Below are 24024 nucleotides of genomic sequence, written 5' to 3'. Positions count from 1 at the left end.
CACGTTTCCATGCATTTCAACATAACTTCTCTGTTTTCCATCTATCCCCATAGAAATGAACCCCACTGCTTGGTTTGCGTTTTTATGACATGAATAATCTGTGCAATTTGTGAATCTTGTTATAGTTGGTAAGGGAGCTTTTGACGAGTCACAGCAAACAACATTATCAATTAGACTAAAACATCAACTTGCATTATCTCTTTGAATCTTGAATGGGATGAAAGCTGTTTCAGCGTGGATCGATGATGTTCAGCCGGGGAAAGCAGCAGGCATCACACGTAAGGCACAAAGTGGGAGAAATGTTGTCTGATACCTGTTCATTATCACAAAAGCAAACCATTTTAGTTCGAACAGAAAGGCTGCCATTCTAAACAGGAACACAGGTTGTAATTTAGCTCTAGTTTGGAGATGAGACTTTGGTTGCATTCTTAATTTTTTAACCAATATCAGAATCAATGTCCAAGGAGATTCCACCACCTTCTTCAGCTCTTCTCTGAATTTAGTTTGAGTAGCTGCATAGACACACGTGTTCGTACATTAACTCAAATATATGAGCATATATCCGGTTTCTATGGCGATGTACGCAGGAGCTTTATAATCACCTCGGTAATGTGCGGTGTTTGTCAGTCCAGTAGATAAAAAACTGACGAATGGTGTTAGCCACAGCATTAAGAAACTGCCCGATACGGTGAATAGTAAAATAATCGATTTCCTTCGGTTCTCCATCACGTGATCGCTCCGATTCTCACTGCTGTTACCCCAGAGTCCATTGTGGGCTCTACTGGCCACTTAAATATGTCTCACTGCCAAGCAATTAAACAGATATATCACAACAAACGGAAACATTGACGTTGATAGACATACCATCCATGAGAATCCGTCGCCTGCAAGCGAAGTAAAAAAGTCAATACTGGGGCGACAACCCCAATGAATATTGTTAATTATTCGTTCAAATTTATAAGCAAATCAAAATGGGCGGCACTTGCAATAAATCAGGACAGAGATCGTTGTTATAACCGCGGCTGCCGTTCTCACTCGGCAATACTTTGTTTTAAACTTTTGACAACATTTCGCTACACATCGGTCAACTATGAACAATACTTTAAACCACACCGACATATTCAGGCTGCTTGAATTGAGGTAAATATTAAACTTACAAACGGCAGTGTAGGACAGGAAGGAATATGGAATGTGAATTGTACAAATGTGATACAATATTACATAGAAGGTCATGACCAGTAGATCTGCTGTTGCCATGGCCACCATGCAGACAGAGATACATTTGGAAAGGCCGCAGTTTCCTCGGGAGAGGATCACTTTTGTCAATAGGTTGGCTGTAAGAGAGAGGGACAGGAGGTCATAAGAACATAAGAACAGAAGAAACAGAAGCAGGAGTAGATCATGTGGTCCCTCGAGACTGCTACGTCATTGAATAAGATTATGGCTGAACCCATCATGGACTCAGCTCCACTTCCATCCTGCTCCCTCTAACCCGTTATCCCCTTATCGTTTAAGAAACTGTCCATGTCTTTTTAAATTTATTCAAGGTCCCAGATTCCACAGCTCTCTGAGGCAGCGAATTCTACAGATTTACAACATCTGAGAGAAGACATTTCTTCTCATCTCTGCTTGTAATGGATAGCCCCTAAATCTAAGATCGTGCCCTCTAGTTCTAGTCTCCCCCATCAGTGGAAACATCGTCTCTGCCTCCACCTTGACATGCCCCCTCAAAATCTTTTACGTTTCGATAAGATCACCTCTCATTCTTCTGAAGTCCAATGAGTAGAGGTCCAGCATACTCAACCTTTCCTTATAAGTCAATCCCCTCATCCCCGGAATCAATCTTGTGAGCCTTGTGGGATCTGCCTCCAAAGCAAGTCTATCCTTTCGTAAATATGGAAACCAAAACTGCACGCAGTATTCCAGGAATGGCCTCACAAACACCTTATACAGCTGTCTTAAAACATCCGTGCTTTTATACTCCATCCACTTTGCAAGGAAGGCTAAGATACCATTGGCCATCCTGATCACTTGCTGTACATGCATACCATCCTTTTATGTTCCATGCCCAAGGACCCTCAGGTCCAGCAGGACTGCGGCACCTTGTAATCTTTCACCATTTAATAATAAATTGTTCTTTGATCTTTCCATGCCGAAGTGCATGACCTCACACTTTCCAGCATTATTCTCCATCTGCCAATTTTTTGCCCAGTCACTTAACCTGTCTATGTCCTTTTGCAGATGTTTTGTGTTCTCCTCACACAATTACTTTTCCTCCCATCATTGTATTGCCAGCAAACGTGGCTACATTACAATCGGTCCTTTCTTCCAAGTCTGTAAAATAGCTTGTAAATAATAAGTACAGATATTTTAGGGAGAAGTTGAAATGCCTTCATATTACATTTTTATCAAGTCGAATGGTGATGACATTTTGTGCAAAAGTAGCACATCATTCTTTCCTCAAGATCGAGGGACTGAGAACCCAGAGTCCAGCACATTTCAGTCCAATGTTCTCCTCTACATTGGAGAGACCAAACACAGATTGGGTGACCGCTTTGCGGAACACCTGTGTTCATTCCGCAAGTTTGACCCAGAGTTTCCGATCACCTGTCAGTTTAATTCTCCACTCCACTCCCACTCTGACCTCTCACTTTTCGGCTTCCGACACTGTTCCAATAAAGCTCAAGGCAAGCTCGAGGAACTGCACGTCAACTTTCGTTTCGGAAATTTGCAGCCTTCTGGAATCAACATCGAGATCAACAATTTAAGACCAGAATCTCTCCCCACACTTTGCTCCCTTTCCTCGCTTATTTTTTTACAAAACCTTTCCCCTTCATAATTTTTATTTTGTTTCCCTCTGTTTTCCAAGGTAGCTGACAATTAGTCTGCCATTCACACCCCATCTAGACTCAACTTTTGTTTCTTAACTTGTGCTATTACCATCTCAATTCAGCCCATCATTCCTTTTTTCTCTCAAATCCATTCTGCATTTCCCCCGATCACTTTTTTCTTTCCTCCTACCCACTGCTCTCCGTTTCAGGGCCCCAGCAATTCCTGAAGAATCTGTTACTTTTCGAACTATTGCCAGTTCTCACGAAGGGTCAGCGGCCTGACAAGTTAACTCGGTTTCTCTCTCCACAGATGCTGGCTGACCCGCTGAGATTTCCTGCATTTTGTGTTTTTACTTCAGTCAGTTATTGTCGGGGCTGTGGCCAAGGGTCAGACGGAATCAATCGGGGAAATTGTAACGGAGAGCGACCCCAGCACCTCCGACACCCAGGCACAGATGGATGAAGGGTTTGGGCGAGGTCGGAGGCCAACTTTGAATCTGTGCGACATTGGGTCAGCTTTCCGTCATACATCTCTCCCGATTGTTATTCTAATCACTATCGCCCCGGACACCAGTTTGAGGCTCGATGCACACTAACTTTGCATCCAGGTCAAGCTGCAGTTCCTCGCAGGATTGTACAGTTAGAGATAAAAGCACCTAAAAGTGGTTACTTGGCTGTTTCTCCAACTTGTTCATATGTGAGATACAATAAAGAAGCGGATCCCCTTACGTACATCCAAACGCATATTTCAATGCAGTGTGGAGCGCTAAAACCATCCCACCATGAGGCTGGTACTGAGTGATGCAGGGAGCCAGTTATATAATGACTGCCGCAGGAGGTAATCGATGGGGTTTTACATTGAATTTCATCGGCTTAATTGGGGAATTGAATCTCGGGAGTTGCATCGGTTGTCAGCTGTATTACATTTAATTTCCAAACAATTACCAGAAATATATCAGTTCAAATAAAGTATCCAGCTGAGACAACCATTCAGTTTGGGTCAAGGTTCCGTGCATTTTCTACTTACATTCGCGCAGAGGGAGCTGTTATTTCACAGAGCAGGAGCTGGTGGAGCCGCGAAGATTCTTGGCAGCGTATGGCAGCGGATGGCAGTGGAGCCGTTCCCTGAGCGGCAATTATTGCTCCAAATATCTTTCACAGTCCCTTGTTGCGTGCTGCTGGCTGCAGTTCAAGGGATTATCAGTTTAATGGAGACAGGGAACAAGGGCACATATGTGATGACTATACTAAGCTGTAGTGAACTATGTACTTTTAGAGTTGCCGGGGCATCAGCCTCGCCCTCCCTCAGTATACGGAAAAAAGTTGACCTCCCAGCACCCAAGCACCAGCAACCAGAACAGTGTCTCAGCAGCTGCGCGGACTGGGAGGATTCCCTATGATATTTAACGACTTCTCCCAGTGCATCAGTGACTGCAGTCAAGGAATTCTCGTAATCTGTAATACAATCATTAACAGTGTCGTTGACAAAAGCTATTAGGCAACAGGATATATTAACCTACCAGGAACAGCGAGGGAAAGGATAGTAAATTTCCCTTAACTGCAGAATTGTTGACTGTGCCATTTTTGGAAGAATATCTGACTGATGTCCGGCTTCACGATTCTGACTGTAGTTCCTCTGCGATCCGTTAACGCTCACCTTTTGTAGAACAATCGTTGCCCCGGTGAGAAAATCAGTTTAATCAATAATTGGCGTTAGTTCCAGTCACTTAACAAACAAGGCTAGACTTTCCACTGCAGCGCGGCCAGAGGCCTCTGGGGAAATTGTACAAATCCGTCAGTGAAACTCCGTCCATTAAATCAATGAACGAAAAATAAAACCAGAGGGATTTTTTCAAGGGAAATTCCCTCAAGGGAAGTTCCCGCCCGGGTTCGGCATCAGATTCTTGAAACCTCATATTACTTCAGTGAAAGCTATACATAATTACAATTAATCTGTACTGTGATTATGAATAGCCTTTAAAATTACTGGTGTGTCCCTATACTAACATTACTGGAGATGACGCTACTCTAAAATGTCTGATTGTGATTCTAACATTAATGATGGTGACCGTACTGTAATATCACTGGTGGTGATGCTACTGTAACATTTCTGGTCGTGATTCCAACATTACTGAAGGTGACCGTCCTTTAACAGCACTCGTGGTGAAGCTACTCTCGCATTACTGGTCGTGTCCATGCTCTAACATTACTTGTGGTGACCGTATTCTATCATTACTGCTGGTGACCTTACTCTAACATTACTTGTGGTGACCCTACTCTAACATTACTTGTGGTGACTCCACTCTAACATTACTGGTGGTGGCTCCACTCTCACATTATTGGTGTGAAACTGCTCTAACATTACTGTTGGTGAGTTTACTTTAACATTACTAGTGGTGACACTAATCTAACATTACTGGTGGTGACTCTATTCTATCATTACTGGTGGTGACCCTATTCTAAAATTACTGGTGGTGACCCTACTCTAACATTACTGGTGTGAAGCTGATCTAACATTACTGTTGGTGAGTTTACTTTAACATTACTAGTGGTGACCCTACTCTAACATTACTGGCAGTGAACCTCGTCCAAAATTACTGGTGATAAAACTACTCTAACATTACTGGTGTTAACTCGACTCTAACATTACTAATGGTGATTCTACGCTAACATTACTAGTCTAGTGGTGACTCTAATCTAACTTTAATGGTGGTGACCCTTCCCTGTCATTACTGGTGGCGACCCTATTGTAACATTATTGTAGATTACTCGACACTTCCATTACTGGTGGAGATTCTACTTTAATGTTAATGGTGCAGATTCTACACTGATCAAAATGTTACTGACCCTAATTTAACATTAATGATATTGATCCCAGCCTAACATTATCGACGGCAACCCAACTACAACATTATTGGTACTAACTCCACTCTGACATTACTTATGTTGAATCTACTCCAACATTAGTCGTGGTGAATCAAGTATCGCATTACTGGTGCTGACCATAATCTAACATTACTCCTGGTCACCCGACTCTATTTTTACTGGTTTTGAGGCGACTATTACATTAATGATGATGACCCGACTCCAAACTAAATTTTGATGTCCCTACACTAACATTACTGCTGGTGGTCCTGTTCCACCATATTGGTGGTGACGCTATTCTAACATTCCTTCTGGTTTCCATACTCTTAAATACTGCCTGTTAATCTAAATTAACATTACAGGTTTTGTCCCTTTACTAACATTACTTGTGGTGATCGAACGCCAATTTGACTGGAACTGATACTACTTTAACATTATTGATGGTGACTCATCTCTATAATTTTGGTGTTAAAATTACTGCTGCTAATTTGACTTTAACATGACCGCTGCTCACATAGTAACATAGAAATTTGCAGTGCAGAAGGAGGCCATTTCGGCCGATTCTCTCCACGCCGGCTGAAAAGCGTTGCATGGCACTTGATCAGCAGCCCGAAAGGTTAAATATATAAACCTATGAACAACGAAGGAAAGGCAAAAAGCGCCCAGTCCAACCAGTCCGCCTCACAAAAATGTGAAACCCCTTATACTGAAACATTCTACATTCTGCCCCAACGAGAGCCATGTGATCTCCTGGGAGAGGAAAAAACAGATAAAAAACCAAGTCAGTTTAGGGAGAAAGAATCTTGGAAAACTTTTCTCGGACCCATCCAGACGTTTGAAAATAGTCCAGGAGATCAACCTGGCCGTATTCTGTTTGCTGCAGCAGTTATTTTTATATCTGCGCCGTCCAACAAAATGTCATTCATTCTAATCCCAATTACGAGCTCTACGTCCGTAAACCTGCAGGTTATGGTACTTTAAGTGCCCATCCAACCATCTCTTAAAAGTGGTGAGGGTTTCAGCATGCACCACTCTTCAAGGCAGCGAGTTCCAGATCCCCACAAACTTCTGCGTAAAGAAGCCCTAACCTCAAATCGCCTCCAAACCTTTCAACCAACAAACCTTGGATCTATGCCCCCTCGGAATAGCCACCTCCACAAATGCAAATCGGCTCTTACTATCCACTACGAGCAGGCCCCTCAATATTTTGTCCACCTCAATGGGGTCTCCTCTCAATCTCCTCTGTTCCAATGAGAACAAACCCAGCCTATCCAAACTAAGATTCTTCTTTCCAGGAAGCATCCTAATAATTCTGCTCTGCACCATCTCTTTTATAGGAAGGAAGGAGGTATGAGGTCGGAAGCAAAGGAAAATGATTGATGGATATTTTTGTGACTGGAAGGAAGTTTCCAGTGTGGTTCCGTAGGGGTCAGTAATGGGTCCCTTGCTTTTTGTGGTATATATCAACGATTTAGATTTGGATATAATTTGGAGTATGATTAAGAAGATTACAGATGACGCTAAAATTGGCAGTGTCGTTGATAATGAAGAGGAAAGTCATGGGCTACAGGAGGATATCAAACTAATGGTCAGGTGGGAAGTGCAGTGGCAAATGGAATTTAATTCAGAGAAGTGTGAGGTGATGTACTTTGGAAGGACTAATATGGAAAGGGTATAGACATTAAGCGGTAGGCCACTTAATAGTGTAGATGAACAAAGGGACCTTGGAGGACTTGTCCAAAGATTCCTGAAAGTAGCAGGACAGGTGGATAAGGTGATTTAGAAGGCATATGGAATGCTTGCCTTTATTGACCAAGGCATAGAATATAAGAGCAGGGGTTTTGCTTAAATTGTTTAATTCTTTGTAAGACCACAGCTGGAGTACTGCGTGCAGTTCAGGTCGTGGTATTATAGGAAGGATATCACCCTACCCAAACTGCTCCTGGTGATCCAACTTTAACCATCCTCGTGGTGACCTTGGTATGGGCGGAACCAGTGAACCAATCCTGTGAAACTTCAGAGTGTGGCTTTTCTTCCAATGGGACTGTTAGCGCAAATGTTTTCTGGAAGAATCACTCGTCACTCAGGTCGGTTCGTCAATACCGTTTATTTAGGCCGGCGGGGAGAATGCCTCTGGGTTACTCCAGGCACTACTCTCCACTGAACAGAGAAATCTGTCGATATGTATATGTTCTGCAACTATTCTTTACAATTACTCAGCCCATGTCGGCTGGACACAGTCCAATCATTCTGAATAGAAGTGACAAATGGATTCATTTGGCCCAATGGAATTGGTCCCCAGGCACCAGTAGACTGCGTGATCATCTTATGTTGAGCTGGCAACTTACTCGTGGCCTCGTGATGTTTTCCAGAGCCCCTTATCTCTACTCTCCTTGGATTCTGCTTGTACCTAACCTATTTATCCTTACATAGTCACAGGAATTTCCCTAATCCCGCCCACTGTCACGCCCATTATCCCGCCCACTGTCACAAGCCTTCTCCCACCCATTGCCACGCCACTTGCCCCGCCCACTGCATTGCCCTTGTCCCGCCAGCTGCACGGCTGCTTGACCCGCCCACTGTCCCGCCCATTGCCATGCTCCTGCTCCCGCCCAATGCCCCGCCCACTGTCTCTGCCATTGTCCCACACACTACCAGGTCACTTGTCCCGCCCAATACCCCGCCCAATGTTCCGTAACTTGCTACGCCCACTGCCCACACCGCCAGTCCCGCACACTGCCCCGCCCACTGCCAGGCCCCTGGACCCGCCCACTGCCACGCATCTTGTACTGCCAACGGTCCCGCCCAATTACCCGCACATTGTACCACACCATGCCTCGCCCAATGACACAACACCTGTCCCGCCCACTTAGTCCCCTTGTCCCGCAACTTGTGCCACCCAATGTACCGCCCATTGTTCCGCCCAATCACCCGCTCCTTGACCCGCCCACTGACCCGCCCACTGTTACATCACATATCCCGCCCACTGACCGTTCCACTGTCACGCCCCTTCTCACGCCCACTGTCACGCACCCTGCCCACCCCTCTGCCCTGCCCACTGCCCGCCGCTGGTACCTCCCACTGCCCCGCCCCTTGCCCCACCCTCTGCCATGCCCCATGTTTTGCCCACTGCCCTGTCCACTGGTCTGCCTCTTGCCCCGTCCACTTTCCCGCCACTTGCCCCGCCCACAGTCCCGCCACTTGCCCCGCCCAATCGGCCGCCACTTGCCCCGCCCATTTCCCCCCCCCTTGTCCCACCCAAAGTGCCGACCACATTCCCGCTGAATGACCCGCCCGCTATATCGTCCCTTGTCGCGCCCATTGCTCCGCCCATTTTGACGCCAAAAGTCCAGCCGCTTGGGCCCACTTGTCCCTCCCACTATCCCACCACTTTCCCCGCCCCTGGTCCCGCCCAATTTCCCACCCAAAGCCGCTACCCTAGTGGAACACACTCCCACGACCCACTTTCCCGCCCCTTGTCCCGCCCAATATACCGGCCCTTGCCCCGACCACTGCCACGCACGCAGTCCCGCCCACTGCCCCGCCCACTGTGATGCACTTGTCCCGTCCACTGCCCCGCCCACTGTCCCGTCGCTTGTCCCGCTAAATTCCCCTTCCACTGTCATGCATCTTCTCCCGCCAACTGCCCCGCACCCTGCGCAGCCCACTGCCCTGTCCACTGCCGCCGCTGATACCTCCCACTGCGCCGCCACTTGCCCCGCCCTGTGCCATGATCCTTCATCTGCCCACTGCCCTGCCTACTGCCCTAGCCCTTGCCCCTTCCACTCTTCCGCACCTTGCCGCGTCCACTGCCCTGCCCCTTGCCCCGCCCAATCGACCGCCCCTTGCCCCACTCACTTTCCCGCCACTTCTCCCGCCCAAAGAGCCGCCCACATTCCCGCTGAATGAATCGCCCGCTAACCCATCCTTGTACCACCCATTGCCCCGCCCACTTTGCCACCAATAGTCCAGCCGCTCGGGCCCACTTTGCCCTCCCACTTCCCCACCACTTTCCGCGCCCCTGGCCCCACCCAATATCCTGCCCGATGCCCCTACCCTGGTCCCGCCCACTCTCTCCCTCCATTGTCCCGCCCCTTGTCCCGCCCACTGCAACGACACTGGTCCCGCCCACTGCCACGCCCCTTGTCACACCCACTGCGCCGCCCAAGGTACTGGCCCTTCCCCGACCACTGCCACGCCCGCTGTCAAGCTCACTGCTCCGCCCACTGCGATGACAATGGTTCCGTTCACTGCCCGCCCATTGCCCCGCCCATTACCACGCACACTCTCCTGCAACTTGTCCCGCCCACTGTTCATTTCCTTTTCGCAACCGCTGCCCCGCCCACTGTCCCGCCCCTTGTCCAGCCCACTGGCCCGCCCACTTCCCGTCCCTTGTTTACAGCATTGCCATGCCCACTGCCCGCCCCCTGTCCTGCCCACTGCCACGCCCGTTTTGCCGCAAATGCCACGCCCACTGCACCGCCTCTTGTCCCTCCCCTTGCCCCACCCACTTTCCGGCCCTTGCTCCGTCCACTGTCCCATCCTATGTTCTGCCCACTGCCCTGCCGACTGCCGCTCCCCTTGACCCACGTCCCTTGTCGCACCACTGCCACGCCCCTTGCACCGCCCCTTGCCCATCCGCTGCCACGCTCCTTATCCTAAACACTGAGCGACCCAATGCCCCGCCCATTGTTCCACCGACTTTCCCGGCCCTTGTCCGCCCACTACCGCGCCCACTGCCCCTCTCGTTGCAACGCGCAATACCACGCACTTTGTCTCGCCCACTGCCACGCCTCTAGCCCCTTCCGTTTTCCAGCCCATTGTCCTGCCCACTGCCCGCCCCCTGTCCCGTTCACTGCCACGCCCCTTTTCCTACCCACTGTCCCACCCACAGTCTGGCCGACTGCCCAGCCGCTTGTCACGACCAATGTCGCAACCAATGTCACGCCCACTGCCCCGCCCAATGTCGCGACCCTTGTCCCGCCCACTGTCAAGTCTCTTGCCCCGCCCACTGCCCCGCAACTTGGCCCGCCCACTGCCTCGCCCCTTGTCCCGTCCACCGCCACGATCCTTGTCCCGCCCACTGCCCCGTCACTTGCCCGCCCACTTTCCCGCCCATTGTCCCGCCCAAAGTCCCGCAAACTTTCCCACCCATTGACCCGCCGACGGCCACGCCCAGCGCCTCGCCCCTTGCCATGCCCAGTGCCCCGCTCTCTGTCGCGCCCCATGTCCCACCCACAGCCCCCCCCACTACCAGGAGCCTTGACCCGCCCAAGGCCACGCCCAGCGCCTCGCCCCTTGCCACGCCCAGTGCCCCGCCTGCTACCCCGCCACTTCTCCCAGCCTCAGTCCCGTCCACTGCCACGCCCATTGTCCTGCCCACTGCCCGACTCCCTGGCCCGGCCACTTTCCAGCCCATTGAACCGCCCAAAGTCCCGCCCATTTGTCCCTCCCACTTTCCCGCCCAATTTCCCGCCCACTGCACTGCCGCTTGTTCCGCCCACGGTCACGCCCACTGCCACGCCCCTTGCGCCGCCTACTGTCCCGCCCAATGCCCCGCTCAATGATCAGAACCTTGTCCCTCACATTTTCCCGTGCAATGTCCTGGCCAGAAGGGTGCCCTCTGTAAAAGCTGGCTGGCTGGCTGCATTCCACAGGGTTCCGCCTCAACCATTGCCTGCTTCCCTCGCAGCAGCATTGAAAAAGACTTTAAATATATTTAATATATATATAAAATATTGATTATCAAAAGACATGACATGACACGACATGAGCGCATTGAAAAAGACTTTAAATATATTTAATGTATATATAAAATATTGATTATCAAAAGACAAGACATGACAGGACATGAGCATGAGCTGAGTTGAGCTAAAGAAGGGGGATACGCTGCCGGAACCTAACCTGTCGCTACTTGTTAGGGTGCCTAAATAAAACACTTGTGTGAAGCCACCTTGTTTCCATGATGCGTGCTCTTGTACTTTTACAGGCTGCACAATAAAACGATCCAACTGTTTGGCACCTGCCGCTAAAGCCACTGTCCACAATGCAAGCCTGCAGCAGACCACACCCCCAACACACACACAAACACCAGAAGAGAGTCCTGTGGAATAGCTGGCCGGCTGGCTGCAATCGACAGGTGCCCGGCTCAAGCATTGCCTGATTGCCCAGCAGCAGCATTGAAAAATGTTTTAGATATTTTTATATATAGAGCAAATCTTTTATAATCAAAGGACATGACATGAGCATGAGCAGAGCTGAGCTAAAGAAGGGGGATACGATGCCGGAACCTATCCCATCTTGTTAGCGTGCCTAATGCGCACCACTGGGTGAAGTTGTCTTTTTTCCAACAGGCGGACTTTTGTTTTTTTCCAGGATCCCACTGTCTCGCCCACTGCCACGTCCGCATTCCGGCTGAAGGCCCGTCCCCTTGCACCGCCCACTACCCCGCCCACTGGCACGCCTTTTGCCCCACACCTTGTCTCATCCCTTGTCACGCCCACTGTCTCTCCCACTGCCCCAAACCTTGCACCGCACACTTCCGCACACAGTGTCGCGCCCCATTATCCCGCACACTGCTATGCCTCTTGTCCCGCCTACTGCCCCCGCTTGGCTCTTCCCTTGCCCCGCCCATTGCCATGCGCCTTTCTCCTCCACTCGTCCCTTGCCCCGCCCCTTGTTGCGCCCACTGCCACGCCCCTTGCCGCGTGCTCTGTACCGCCCACAGCCACTCCCGTTTTACCGACCCCTACCCCTCCCTCTTTACCGCACGCTGTCCCGCCACTGCCCCGCCGAGTGCCGCGCCCACTGTCCTGTCCGCTGTCCCGCCCACTGCCCCGCCCCTTACCTGGTCCACTGACCCACCCCCTGACCCACGCACTGCCACGCTAATTGTCCCGCACACTGCCCCGCCTTTTGGCCCTTCCGTTGCCTCGCCCACTGCCACGCCCCTTACTCCAACCCTTGCTCAGCCTACTGCTACACACATTGCCCCGCCCCTTGCCCCGCCCTGTGCTACGCCCTATTTCCCGGGCCACTGTTCCACCCACTGCCACTCCCCTCTTCCCGCCCCCTGTACCGCCCTCTTTACCGCACAATGTCCCGTCCAATGCCCCGACCCTTTATGCGACCACTTCCCCGCCCGTTGTCCAACCCACTGCCCCACCACTTATCTGGCCCGCTGTCCCGCTCCCTGACTCGCCCGCAGCCCCGCACCTTGATCCGCCCACTGCCCAGCCCACTGCCACGCCGCTTGTCCCGCCCACTGTCCTGCATCCTAACCCGTTCAATTCCCCGTCCATGGTCTCGCCCAAAGTCCCACCAACTAATCCGCCCACCGTCCGCCCTATGTCCCGCACACTGCACCGCATCTTGTACCTCCCACGGCTGCGCCCACTGCCACGCCCCTTGCGCTGCCTACTCTCCCGTCCACTGCCCCACGCACTGTCACGCCCAATGTCCCGCCCGTTGTGCAGCCCACTGTCCTGTTCGTTGTCCCGCCGACTGTTCCACGCAATGTCCCGCCCAGATGGGAGCCCTGTGGAATAGCTGGCTGGCTGGCTGCATTCCACTGGGCCCACATTAAGCATTGCCTGCTTCCCTTGCAGCAGCAGCAGCATTGAAAAATACTTTATATGTATTTATATACATATAAAATCTGTGATTATCAAAAGACATGACGTGACATGACATGAGCATGAGCTGAGCTGAGGTAAAGAAGGGCATACGCTGCCGGATCCTAACCTGTCGCATCTTGTTAGGGTGCTGAAATAAAACACTTGCGTGAAGTCACCTTGTTTCTAAGATGAGTGCTGTTGTACTTTTAAAGGCTGCACAATAAGACGATCCCACTGTGTGGCTCCTGCCGCCAAAGCTACTGTCCCCAAAGCAAGCCTGCAGCACATCGCACCCCCAACACACACACACAAACTCCAGAAGGGAGTCCTGTGGAACAGCTAGCCATTTGGCTGCAATCTACAGGGGCCCACCTCAAGCATTGCCTGCTTGCCTTTGTTGACATTAGTATAAGTAAGGCTCTCACGAAACAACACCTCATCATTATCATATATCTATCTCGACATTTACGCAGAACTCCTCCCTTTGGTTTTACACATTTTCTCACTCTCTCGAGCCACATTAACCAGTTCATGCAGTGATGTTGTCAGCTTGACTGACAATGTATTCTAACCATTCCTCAGGACATATTCTTCATGCATATCACATGCTGGTTGCTTCATGGACCACACATTATTTCTGAAAATACAGCAATGGGCCGATGACTGCGGTCTCGCCGAATCCATGCGAAGTGTGCGCAGACCCAGAGAGGCCTCGCAAACGGCAGATTTCGGGGTGCAATGTCCATGCGCCGATAACTAGCTTTTTTGATCTGTCAAAATTTCTCTCGACAGATGGAACGCCTCCCAAGGAGAATGATGTCCACGAGGCAGAGATTGGGCTATTTGCCCAACTCACGCACAGCGAATCTCCTTCAAACTTTTATGTCTGCTAAAAGCAAGAGCGTAGATAATGTAATTTAATCATTTATTTTTATGTTAAAAACCCGGTCCATTAAGGTAAGTTTATTTTAACCCTATTAAACACGTTAGAAAATAAAAAATATTTTTTTTTCTAAAACATTTATTTATATTTAATTTCAATTATTGTTAAGTATTTGATTTGTTTTTTTAATTTTTTGTGTGCTGTGTTTTTTTATTTTAAGTGTTATTCTCATTGATGGTAATGTGAACTCGTACAAAGCGCGTTCGCACCTTCTTCAATCAGAATTCTAGATAGTGATTGGTGGTCCAGGCCCACGTCATTGAAATATAGACATCTGTACGTGAAAGTCATACCTGCGTACGCCGTGAATGAAGACCTCAGACTGGAAACCAACGGATCTCGGGTACAGACAGGTAATTTTGTAGATTTGATTCGGTCGGCAGTGTTCGTCCGAAGGAAGACTCCAACCGCAATTTTCTCACCAATGTCTTAAGTTCAGGAAGCAGCAAATATCTCACACATGCCAAAGCTGCCCTTTTTGGCGACCTAGCAATGGATCCGGGGTCTGGATGTGTCCTAATTTTTTTGGGTGATCAAGCTATCAAATACTTTCTTCTCACTGTTCAGGACAAGCAAAAGCACAAGCCTCTCCAAAAGGAAGGTATCAATTAGCAATTTTAGCTGCACTTTTCAAACTTTGAATACATTGTGCGTTGATACCAGGCTGATATCATTTGTCCCATAGTACGCAGGTGATTTGCTTTAAGAAGGGATGGGACATGGCAGGTACAAGCAGGCTGCTTCCATTATTTGTGGAATCTATAAAGAAATGCCAGAGCTTAAGGAATAAATGTAACCAATTGATAACTGATAGTCGGAGACTCTATTTAGAGGAAGAGTTGTGGTGTAGTGGCATTAAAAAGTCAGAAAATATGGCAATATTCAAGATTAAAGTGAGAAGATCGATAAAGAAATGTAGATTGAATGGATGTTGAGACAGAGCTGATAAGGTGATTGAAAATATTTTTTAACGTGTTGGGTAAACGCCGATTGGACTGGTTGGATCGAATTGTTAATTCCTCTCTTCGAACATTTCAACATTTTGATGACCAGTTGAGATTTTTAGCAAATTTGTGTACAAAAATGTCTGATCTCACATTGAGGACTGCAGTTCCTACTGTCTCCATCAGTCGTTTTTGCACCTTCTAGTATGCTTGTATACCCGTTTTAAAAGATCGAGACCATTGCTATGCTCAGTACTCCAAGTATGGTCGAACCACGTTTCCATGCATTTCAACAGAACTTTTCTGTTTTCCATTCGATCCCCATAGAAATGAACCCCACTGCTTGGTTTGCTTTTTTATGACATGAATAATTTATGCCATTTGTGAATCTTGTTATAGTTGGTAACGGAGCTTGAGACTAGTCACAGCAAACAACATTATCAATTAGTCGAAAACATCAACTTGCATTTACGAAATCTCTTTGAATCTTGAACGTGATGAAAGCTGTTTCAGCGGGAATTGATTATGTTCAGCCGGGGAAAGCAGCAGACATCACACGTAAGGCACAAAATGGGAAAAATGTTTTCTGATACCTGTTCATTATCACAAAAGCAAACCATTTTAGTTCGAACAGAAAGGCTGCCATTCTAACAGGAACACAGGGTGTAACTTAGCTCTAGGTGGAGAGGATACTTTGGTTCCATTCTTTATTTTTTAACCAATATTTGAATCAATGTCCAAGGAGATTTTACCAACTTTTTCAGCTCTTCTCTGAATTTAGTTTGGGTAGCTGCATAGATACATGTGTTTGTACATGAACTCAAATACATGAGCATATATCCGGTTTCTGTGGCGATGTATGCAGGAGCTTTATAATCACCTCGGTAATGCGCGGTGTTTGTCAGTCCAGTAGTTAAAAAACTAACGAATGGTGTCAACCACAACACTAAAAAACTGCCCGATACGGTGAATAGTAAAATAATCGATTTCCTTCGGTTCTCCATCTCGGGATCGCTCTGATTCTCACTGCTGTGACCCCGGAGTCCCCTGCGGGCTCGACTGGCCACTAAAATACGTCTGACTGTCAAGCAATTAAACAGTAATATCAGAGCAAACGGAAACAATGATGTTAATACATTTACCATCCATGAGAATCCGACGCCTGCAGGCGAAGTAAAAAATTCAATACTGGGGCGACAACCCCAATGAATATTGTTAATTATTCGTTCAAATTTATAAGCAAACCAAAATGGAAGGCACTGGCAATAGATCAGGACAGAGACTGTTGTTATAACCGCGGCAGCCGTTCTCACTCGGCAATACTTTGTTTTAAACTTTTGACAACATATAGCTACACATCGGTCAACTGTGAACAAGACTGTAAACCACACCGACATATTCAGGCTGGTAGCATTGATGTAAATAATAAACTTACAAACGGCAGTGTAGGACAGCATGGAATGTGGAAAGTGATATGTAAAAATGTGATGCACTATTACATTGAAGATCATGACCAGTAGATCTGCTGTTGCCATGGCCACCATGTAAACAGAGATACATTTGGAAAGGCCGCAGTTTTCTCGGTAGAGGATCACTATTGTCAGTAGGTTCGCTGTAAGAGAGAGGGACAGGAGGTCATAAGAACATAAGAACATAAGAAACAGCAACAGGAGTAGAGCATGCGGCCCCTCGAGCCTGCTCCGCCCTTCAATAAGATCATGGCTGATCCCATCATGGATTCAGCTCCACTTTCCATCCCGCTCCCCATGACCCATTATCCCCTTATCGTTTAATAAACTGTCTATTAATCTTTAAATGTATTCAAGGTCCCAGCTTCCACAGCTCTCTGAGGCAGCGAATTCAACAGATTTACAAAATCTTAGAGAAGAAATTTCTTCTCATCTATGTTTGTAATGGACAGCCCCGAATTCTAAGACCGTGCCCTCTAGATCTAGTCTCCCCAAACAGTGTATACAACTTCTTTGCAACCACCTTGTCATGCCCCTTCACAATCGTATATGTTTCGACTAGAACAGCTCCCATTCTTCTGAATTCTAATGAGTAGAGATCCAGCCTACTCAACCTTTCCTTATAAGTCAATCCCCTCATCCCCGGAATCAATCTTGTGAACCTTGTGCGAACTGCCTCCAAAGCAAGTATATCCTTTCGTAAATATGGAAACCAAAACTGCACGCAGTATTCCAGGAATTGCCTCACAAACACCTTATATAGCTGTCTTAAGACATCCCTGCTTTTATGCTCCATCCACTTTGCAAGAAAGCTAAGATACCATTGGCCTTCCTGATCACTTGCTGTACCTGCATACTATCCTTTTATGTTTCGTGCACAAGGACCCTCAGGTCCAGCAGGACTGCGGCAATTTGTAATTTTTCTCCATTTAATAATAAATTGCTCTTTGATTTTTCGCTGCCAAAATGCATGTCCTCACACTTTACAACATTATTCTCCATCTGCCAATTTTTTGCCCAGGCACTTAACCTGTCTATGTCCTTTTGCAGATTTGTTGTGTTCTCCTCACGCAATTACTTTTCTTCCCATCTTTGTATTGCCAGTAAATGTGGCTACATTACAATCGGTCCTTTCTTCCAAATCGATAATATAGCTTGCAAATAATCAGTACAGGTATTTTAGGGAGAAGCTAAATGTCTTCCTATTACATTTTTATCATGTCGAAAGGTGATGACATTTTTTGCAAAAGTAGTACATCATTCTACCCTCAAGATCGAGGGACTGAGAACCCAGAGTCCAACACACTTCGGTCAATGTTCCCCTCTTCATTGGAGAGACCAAAAGCAGATTGGGTGACCACTTTGCGGAACAACTTTGTTAATTCCGCAAGGGTGACCCAGAGCTTCCGATCGCATGTCAGTTTAATTCTCCACTCCACTCCCACTCTGACCTCTCACTCTTCGGCTTCCGACACTGTTCCAATGAAGCTCAAGCAAGCTCGAGGAACTGCGCGTCACCTTTCGTTTCGGCAATTTGCAGCCTTCTGGACTCAATATCGAGTTCAACAATTTAAGACCACAACCTCTCCCAAACTTTGATCCCTTTCTTCGCTTATTTTTTTCACAAAACCTTTCCCCTTCTTAATTTTTATTTTGATTTCCTCTGTTTTCCAAGGTAGCTGGCAATTAGTCTGCCATTCACAACCCATCTAGACTCACCTTTTGTTTCTTAACTTGTGCTATTACCATCTCAATTCAGCCCATCACCCCTTTGTTCTCTCAAATCCATTCTTCCTTTCCCCCTATCATTTTTTTCTTTCCTCCTATTCACTGCTCTCCGTTTCAGGACCCCAGCACTTCCGGAAGAATCTGTTACTTTTCGAACTATTGGCTGTTCTCACTAAGGGTCAGCGACCTGACAAGTTTACTGCCTTTATCTCTCTAAAGATACTGGCTGACCCTCTGAGATTCCTTGCTTTTTATATTTTTACCTCAATCAGTTGTTGTCGGGGCTGTGGCACGGAATGGTCACACGGAATCAATTGGTGAAATTGTAATGGAGAGCGACCCCACCACCACCGACACCCAGGCACAGATGGATCAAGGGCTGGGGCGAGGTCGGAGGCCAACTTTGAATCTGTGCGACATTGGATCAGCCTTCTGTCATACATCTGTCCCGATTGTTATTCTAATCGCTATCGCTCCGGACACCAGTTTGAGGCTCGATGCACACTAAATTTGCTGTCCAAGCCAAGCTGCAGTACCTCGCAGGGATGGTACAGTTAGAGATAAAAGCCCTAAAAGTGGATACTTGGCCTTTTCTCCAACTTGTTCATATTCGAGAGACAATAAAGAAGCGGATCCCCTTACGTACATCCAAACGTATATTTCAATGCAGTATGGAGCGCTTAAACCATCCACCATGAGGCTGGTACTGAGTGATGCAAGGAGTCAGTTATATAAGGTACTGCCGCAGGGGGTAATCAGAGGAATTTTACATTAAATTTCATCGGTTTAATTGGGGAATTGGATCCCGGGAGTTGCATCGGATATCAGCTGTATTAGATATAATTTCCAAACAATTACCAGAAATTTATCAGTTCAAATAAATGATCCAGCTGAGACAAACATTCAGTTTTGGTCAAGGTTCCGTGCATTTTCTATTTACATTCGCGCGGAGGGAGCTGTTATTTCACAGAGCAGGAGCTGGTGGAGCCGTGAAGATTCTTGACAGCGTATGGCAGCGGTTGGCAGCGGAGCCGTTACCTGAGCGGCAATTATTGCTCCAAATATCTTTCACAGTCCCCTGTTGCGTGCTGCTGGCTGCCGTTAAAGGGATTTTCAGCTTAATGGAGGCAGGGAACAAGGGCACATATGTGATGAGTATACTAAGCTGTAGTGAACTATGTACTGTTAGAGCTGCCGTGGCATCAGCCTCGCCCTCCCTCAGTATACAGAAAAAAGTTGACCTCCCAGCAACAAAGCACCAGCAACCAGAACAGTGCCTCAGCAGCTGCGCGGACGTGAGGATTCCCTCTGATATTTACCGACTTCTCCCAGTGCATCAGTGACTGCAATGAAGAAATTCTCGTAATCTGTAATACAATCATTAACAGTGACGTTGACAAAAGCTATTAGGCAACAGGATATATTGACCTACCAGGAACACCGAATGCAGCGAGGAAAGGATAGTAAATTTCCCTTAACTGTAGAATTGTTGGCCGTGCCATTTTTGGAATAATATCTGACTGCTGTCCGGCTTCACGATTGTGACTGTAGTTCCTCTGAGATCCGTTAACGCTCACCCTTTATAGGACAATCGGTGCCCCGGTGAGAAAATCAGTTTAATCAACAATTGGCGTTAGTTCCATTCACTTAACAAACAAGGCTAGATTTTCCACGACAGCGCGGCCAGAGGCCTATGGGGAAATTGTACAACTCCGTCAGTGACACTCGGTCTATTAAAACAATGAACGAAAAATAAACCCAGAGGGAATTTTTCAGGGGAACTTCCCTCAAGGGAAGTTCCCTCCCGGATTCTGCATCAGATTCTTGAAACCTCACAATACTTCAGTGAAAGCTGTACATAATTACAATTGCCCTATACTTTGATTATGAATGGGCTTTAAAATTACTGGTGTGCCCCTCTACTAACATTACTGTAGAAATCGCTATTCTAAAATTAATGGTTGTGACTCTAACATTACTGAGGGTGACCGTACAGTAATATCACTGGTGGTGATGCTACTGTAACATTACTCGTTCTGATTCAAATATTACTGATGGTGACCGTCCTGTAACATCACTCGTGGTGAAGCTACTCTAACATTACTGGCGGTGTCCGTGCTCTAACATTACTTGTGGTGACCCTATTCTGTCATTACTGCTGGTGATTTTATTCTAACATTACTTGTGGTGACCCTACTCGAACATTGCGGGTGGTGACTCTACTCTAACATTACTGGAGGTGACACTACTCTAACATTACTGGTGGTGACTCTACTCTAACATTAATGGTGGCGACTGTACTCTAACATAAGTGGAGCTGACTCTACTCTAACATTACTGGTTGTGACTCTACTCTATCATTACTGGACGTGACCCTACTCTAACATTACTGGTGGTGACTCTATTCGAACGTTACTTGTGGTGACCCTACTCTAACGTTACTAGTCGCGACCCTACTCTAACATTACTGGTGGTGACTCTACTCCAATATTACTGGTGGTGACTCTACTCTAAAATTAAACGGAGTGACCCTACTCTAACATTACTGCTGATGATTCTACGGTAACATTAATGGTGGAGACTCTACTCTAACATAACTGTAGTTGACCCTACTCTAACATTAATGGTGATGATTCTTCTCGAACGTTACTGGTGGTGACCCTACTCTAACATGACTGGTGGTGACTCTACTCTAACGTTAATTGTGGTGACCCTACTCTAACGTTACTGGTGGTGACCCTACTCTAACATTACCGTGGGTGACTCTACTCTTACATTATACGTAGTGACCCTACTCTAACATTACTGGTGGTGATTCTACGCTAACATTAATGATGGCGACTCTACTCTAACATAACTGGAATTGACTCTACTCTAACATTAATGGTGGTGACTCGACTCTTACGTTGCTGGTGGTGACTCTACTCGATCATTACTAGAGGTGACCCTACACTAACATTACTGGTGGCGACTCTACTCTAACGTTATTGTGGTGAGCCTACTCTAACATTACTTGTGGTGACCCTACTCTAACATTACTGGTGGTGACTCTACTCTATCATTATTGGAGGTGACCCTACTCTAACATTACTGGTGGTGACTCTAGTCTAACGTTATTGTGGTGACCCCATTCTAACATTATTGGTGCTGACTCTTCTCTAACATTACTGGAGGTGACTCCACTCGAACATTACGGGTGGTGACTCTACTCTAACATTACTGCAGGAGAAACTACTCTAACATTACTGGTGGTGATTCTACTCTAACATTACTGGTGGTGACTTTAGTCTAACATTACTGGTGGTGACTCTCTTCTAACATTATCGGTGGTGACCCTACTCCAACGTTACTGGTGGTGACACTACTCTAACGTTATTCGTGGTTACCCTACTCTAACATTACTGCTGGTGACCCTACTCAAACATTGTACAACATCGTTTATGAAACTCCATCGATTAAATCAATGAACGGAAAAAAAACACAGAGGGAACTTGCGTTCAAGAGAAGTTCCCTCCCGGATTCTGCATCAGATTGTTGAAAAGTTTTTTTTAATTCAGTAAAAGCTATACATAATTACAATTGATCTGTATTGTGATTATGAATGGGCTTTAACATTACTGGTGTGCCCCTATAATAACATTACTGGAGATGGCGCTACTCTAAAATTATTGGTGGTGAATCTAACATTACTGATGGTGACCGTCCTGAAACATCACTGGTGGTGAAACTACTCTAACATTACTGCTTGTCATTCTAACATTACTGATGGCGACCGTACTGTAACATCACTGGTGGTGAAGATACCCTAATATTACTGGTTGTGATTCCAGCATTACTGATGGTGACCGTCCTGTAACATTACTGCTGGTGACCCGACTCTAACATCATTGGTGGTGACCCTGCACTAACATTACTGGTCGTAATTCTAATCTAACATTATTGGCGGTGACCCTACTCTAACATTATTGGCGATGATCCTATTCGAACATTACTAGCGGCGACCCGACTCAAATATTACTGCTGGTGACCCGAGTCTAACATTACTGATGGTTCCCCTACTCTAACATTATTGGTGGTGAATCGACTCTAACATTATTGATTGTGACCCTACACGACTATTATTCGTCGTGAGCCTACCCTAACATTACTGGTGGTGACCCTACTCTAACATCCCTAGTGTTGACCCTAGTCCAACATGACATGTGGTGAGCCTACTCAAATATTAGTGGTGGTGACTCTCCTCGAACATTACTGGTGTGACCCTACTCTAACATTACTTAGAAACATAGAAACATAGAAAATAGGTGCAGGAGTAGGCCATTCGGCCCTTCTAGCCTGCACCGCCATTCAATGAGTACATGGCTGAACATTCAACTTCAGTACCCCATTCCTGCTTTCACGCCATACCCCTTGATCCCCCTAGTAGTAAGGACCTCATCTAACTCCTTTTTGAAAATATTTAGTGAATTGGCCTCAACAAATTTCTGTGGTAGAGAATTCCACAGGTTCACGACTCTCTGGGTGAAGAAGTTCCTCCGCATCTCGATCCTAAATGGCTTACCCCTTATCCTCAGACTGTGACCTCTGGTTCTGGAATTCCCCAACATTGGGAACATTCTTCATGCATCTAACCTGTCTAACCCCGTCAGAATTTTAAATGTTTCTATGAGGTCCCCTCTCATTCTTCTGAACTCCAATGAATACAAGCCCAGTTGATCCAGTCTTTCTTGATAGGTCAGTCCCGCTATCCCGGGAATCAGTCTGGTGAACCTTCGCTGCACTCCCTCAACAGCAAGAATGTCCTTCCTCAGGTTAGGAGACCAAAACTGTACACAATACTCCAGGTGTGGCCTCACCAATGCCCTGTACAACAGTAGCAACACCTCCCTGCCCCTGTACTCAAATCCCCTTGCTATGAAGGCCAACATGCCATTTGCTTTCTTAACCTCCTGCTGCACCTGCATGCCAACCTTCAATGACTGATGTACCATGACACCCAGGTCTCTTTGCACCTCTCCTTTTCCTAATCTGTCACCATTCAGATAATAGTCTGTCTCTCTGTTTTTACCACCAAAGTGGATAACCTCACATTTATCCACATTATACTTCATCTGCCATGCATTTGCTCACTCACCTAACCTATCCAAGTCGCTCTGCAGCCTCACAGCATCCTCCTCGCAGCTCACACTGCCACCCAACTTAGTGTCATCCGCAAATTTGGAGATACTACCTTTAATCCCCTCATCTAAATCATTAATGTACAGTGTAAACAACTGGGGCCCCAGCACAGAACCTTGCGGTACCCCACTAGTCACTGCCTGCCATTCGGAAAAGTACCCATTTACTCCTACTCTTTGCTTCCTGTCTGACAACCAGTTCTCAATCCATGTCAGTACACTACCCCCAATCCCATGTGCTCTAACTTTGCACATCAATCTCTTGTGTGGGACCTTGTCGAACGCCTTCTGAAAGTCCAAATATACCACATCAACTGGTTCTCCCTGATCCACTCTACTGAAACATCCTCAAAAAATTCCAGAAGATTTGTCAAGCATGATTTCCCTTTCACAAATCCATGCTGACTTGGACCTATCATGTCACCTCTTTCCAAATGCACTGCTATGAAAT

At 47.1% G+C, this 24024-nt stretch overlaps 1 protein-coding gene across 1 annotated transcript; it reads right to left on the bottom strand.

Annotated features, from left to right (window-relative positions):
* Window positions 1–15906: 15906 nt before the first annotated feature.
* On the bottom strand, window positions 15907–19898 carry LOC139243716 (probable G-protein coupled receptor 139). Its single transcript, XM_070870839.1, has 2 exons — window positions 19829–19898; window positions 15907–16811 (listed from the first exon to the last, which is right to left on the bottom strand). The coding sequence occupies exons 1-2, from the start codon at window positions 19896–19898 to the stop codon at window positions 15907–15909; spliced, it is 975 nt and encodes a 324-aa protein (XP_070726940.1).
* Window positions 19899–24024: the final 4126 nt, after the last annotated feature.

Source organism: Pristiophorus japonicus, unplaced genomic scaffold, assembly GCF_044704955.1.
Source record: "Pristiophorus japonicus isolate sPriJap1 unplaced genomic scaffold, sPriJap1.hap1 HAP1_SCAFFOLD_183, whole genome shotgun sequence".
Taxonomy (NCBI): Eukaryota; Metazoa; Chordata; class Chondrichthyes; family Pristiophoridae; genus Pristiophorus; species Pristiophorus japonicus.
The sequence above is the reverse complement of the archived record's forward strand: the minus strand, read 5'-3'. Positions and strand labels throughout refer to the sequence as shown.

Bases quoted from the DNA above. Each gene is read 5' to 3' on its own strand.
- LOC139243716 (XM_070870839.1), bottom strand. From the start codon at position 19,898: ATGGCACGGCCAACAATTCTACAGTTAAGGGAAATTTACTATCCTTTC. The intron at 16,812-19,828 runs GTAGGTCAATAT...TCTCTCTTACAG, and splicing joins CGCTGCATTCGGTGTTCCTG to CGAACCTACTGACAATAGTG.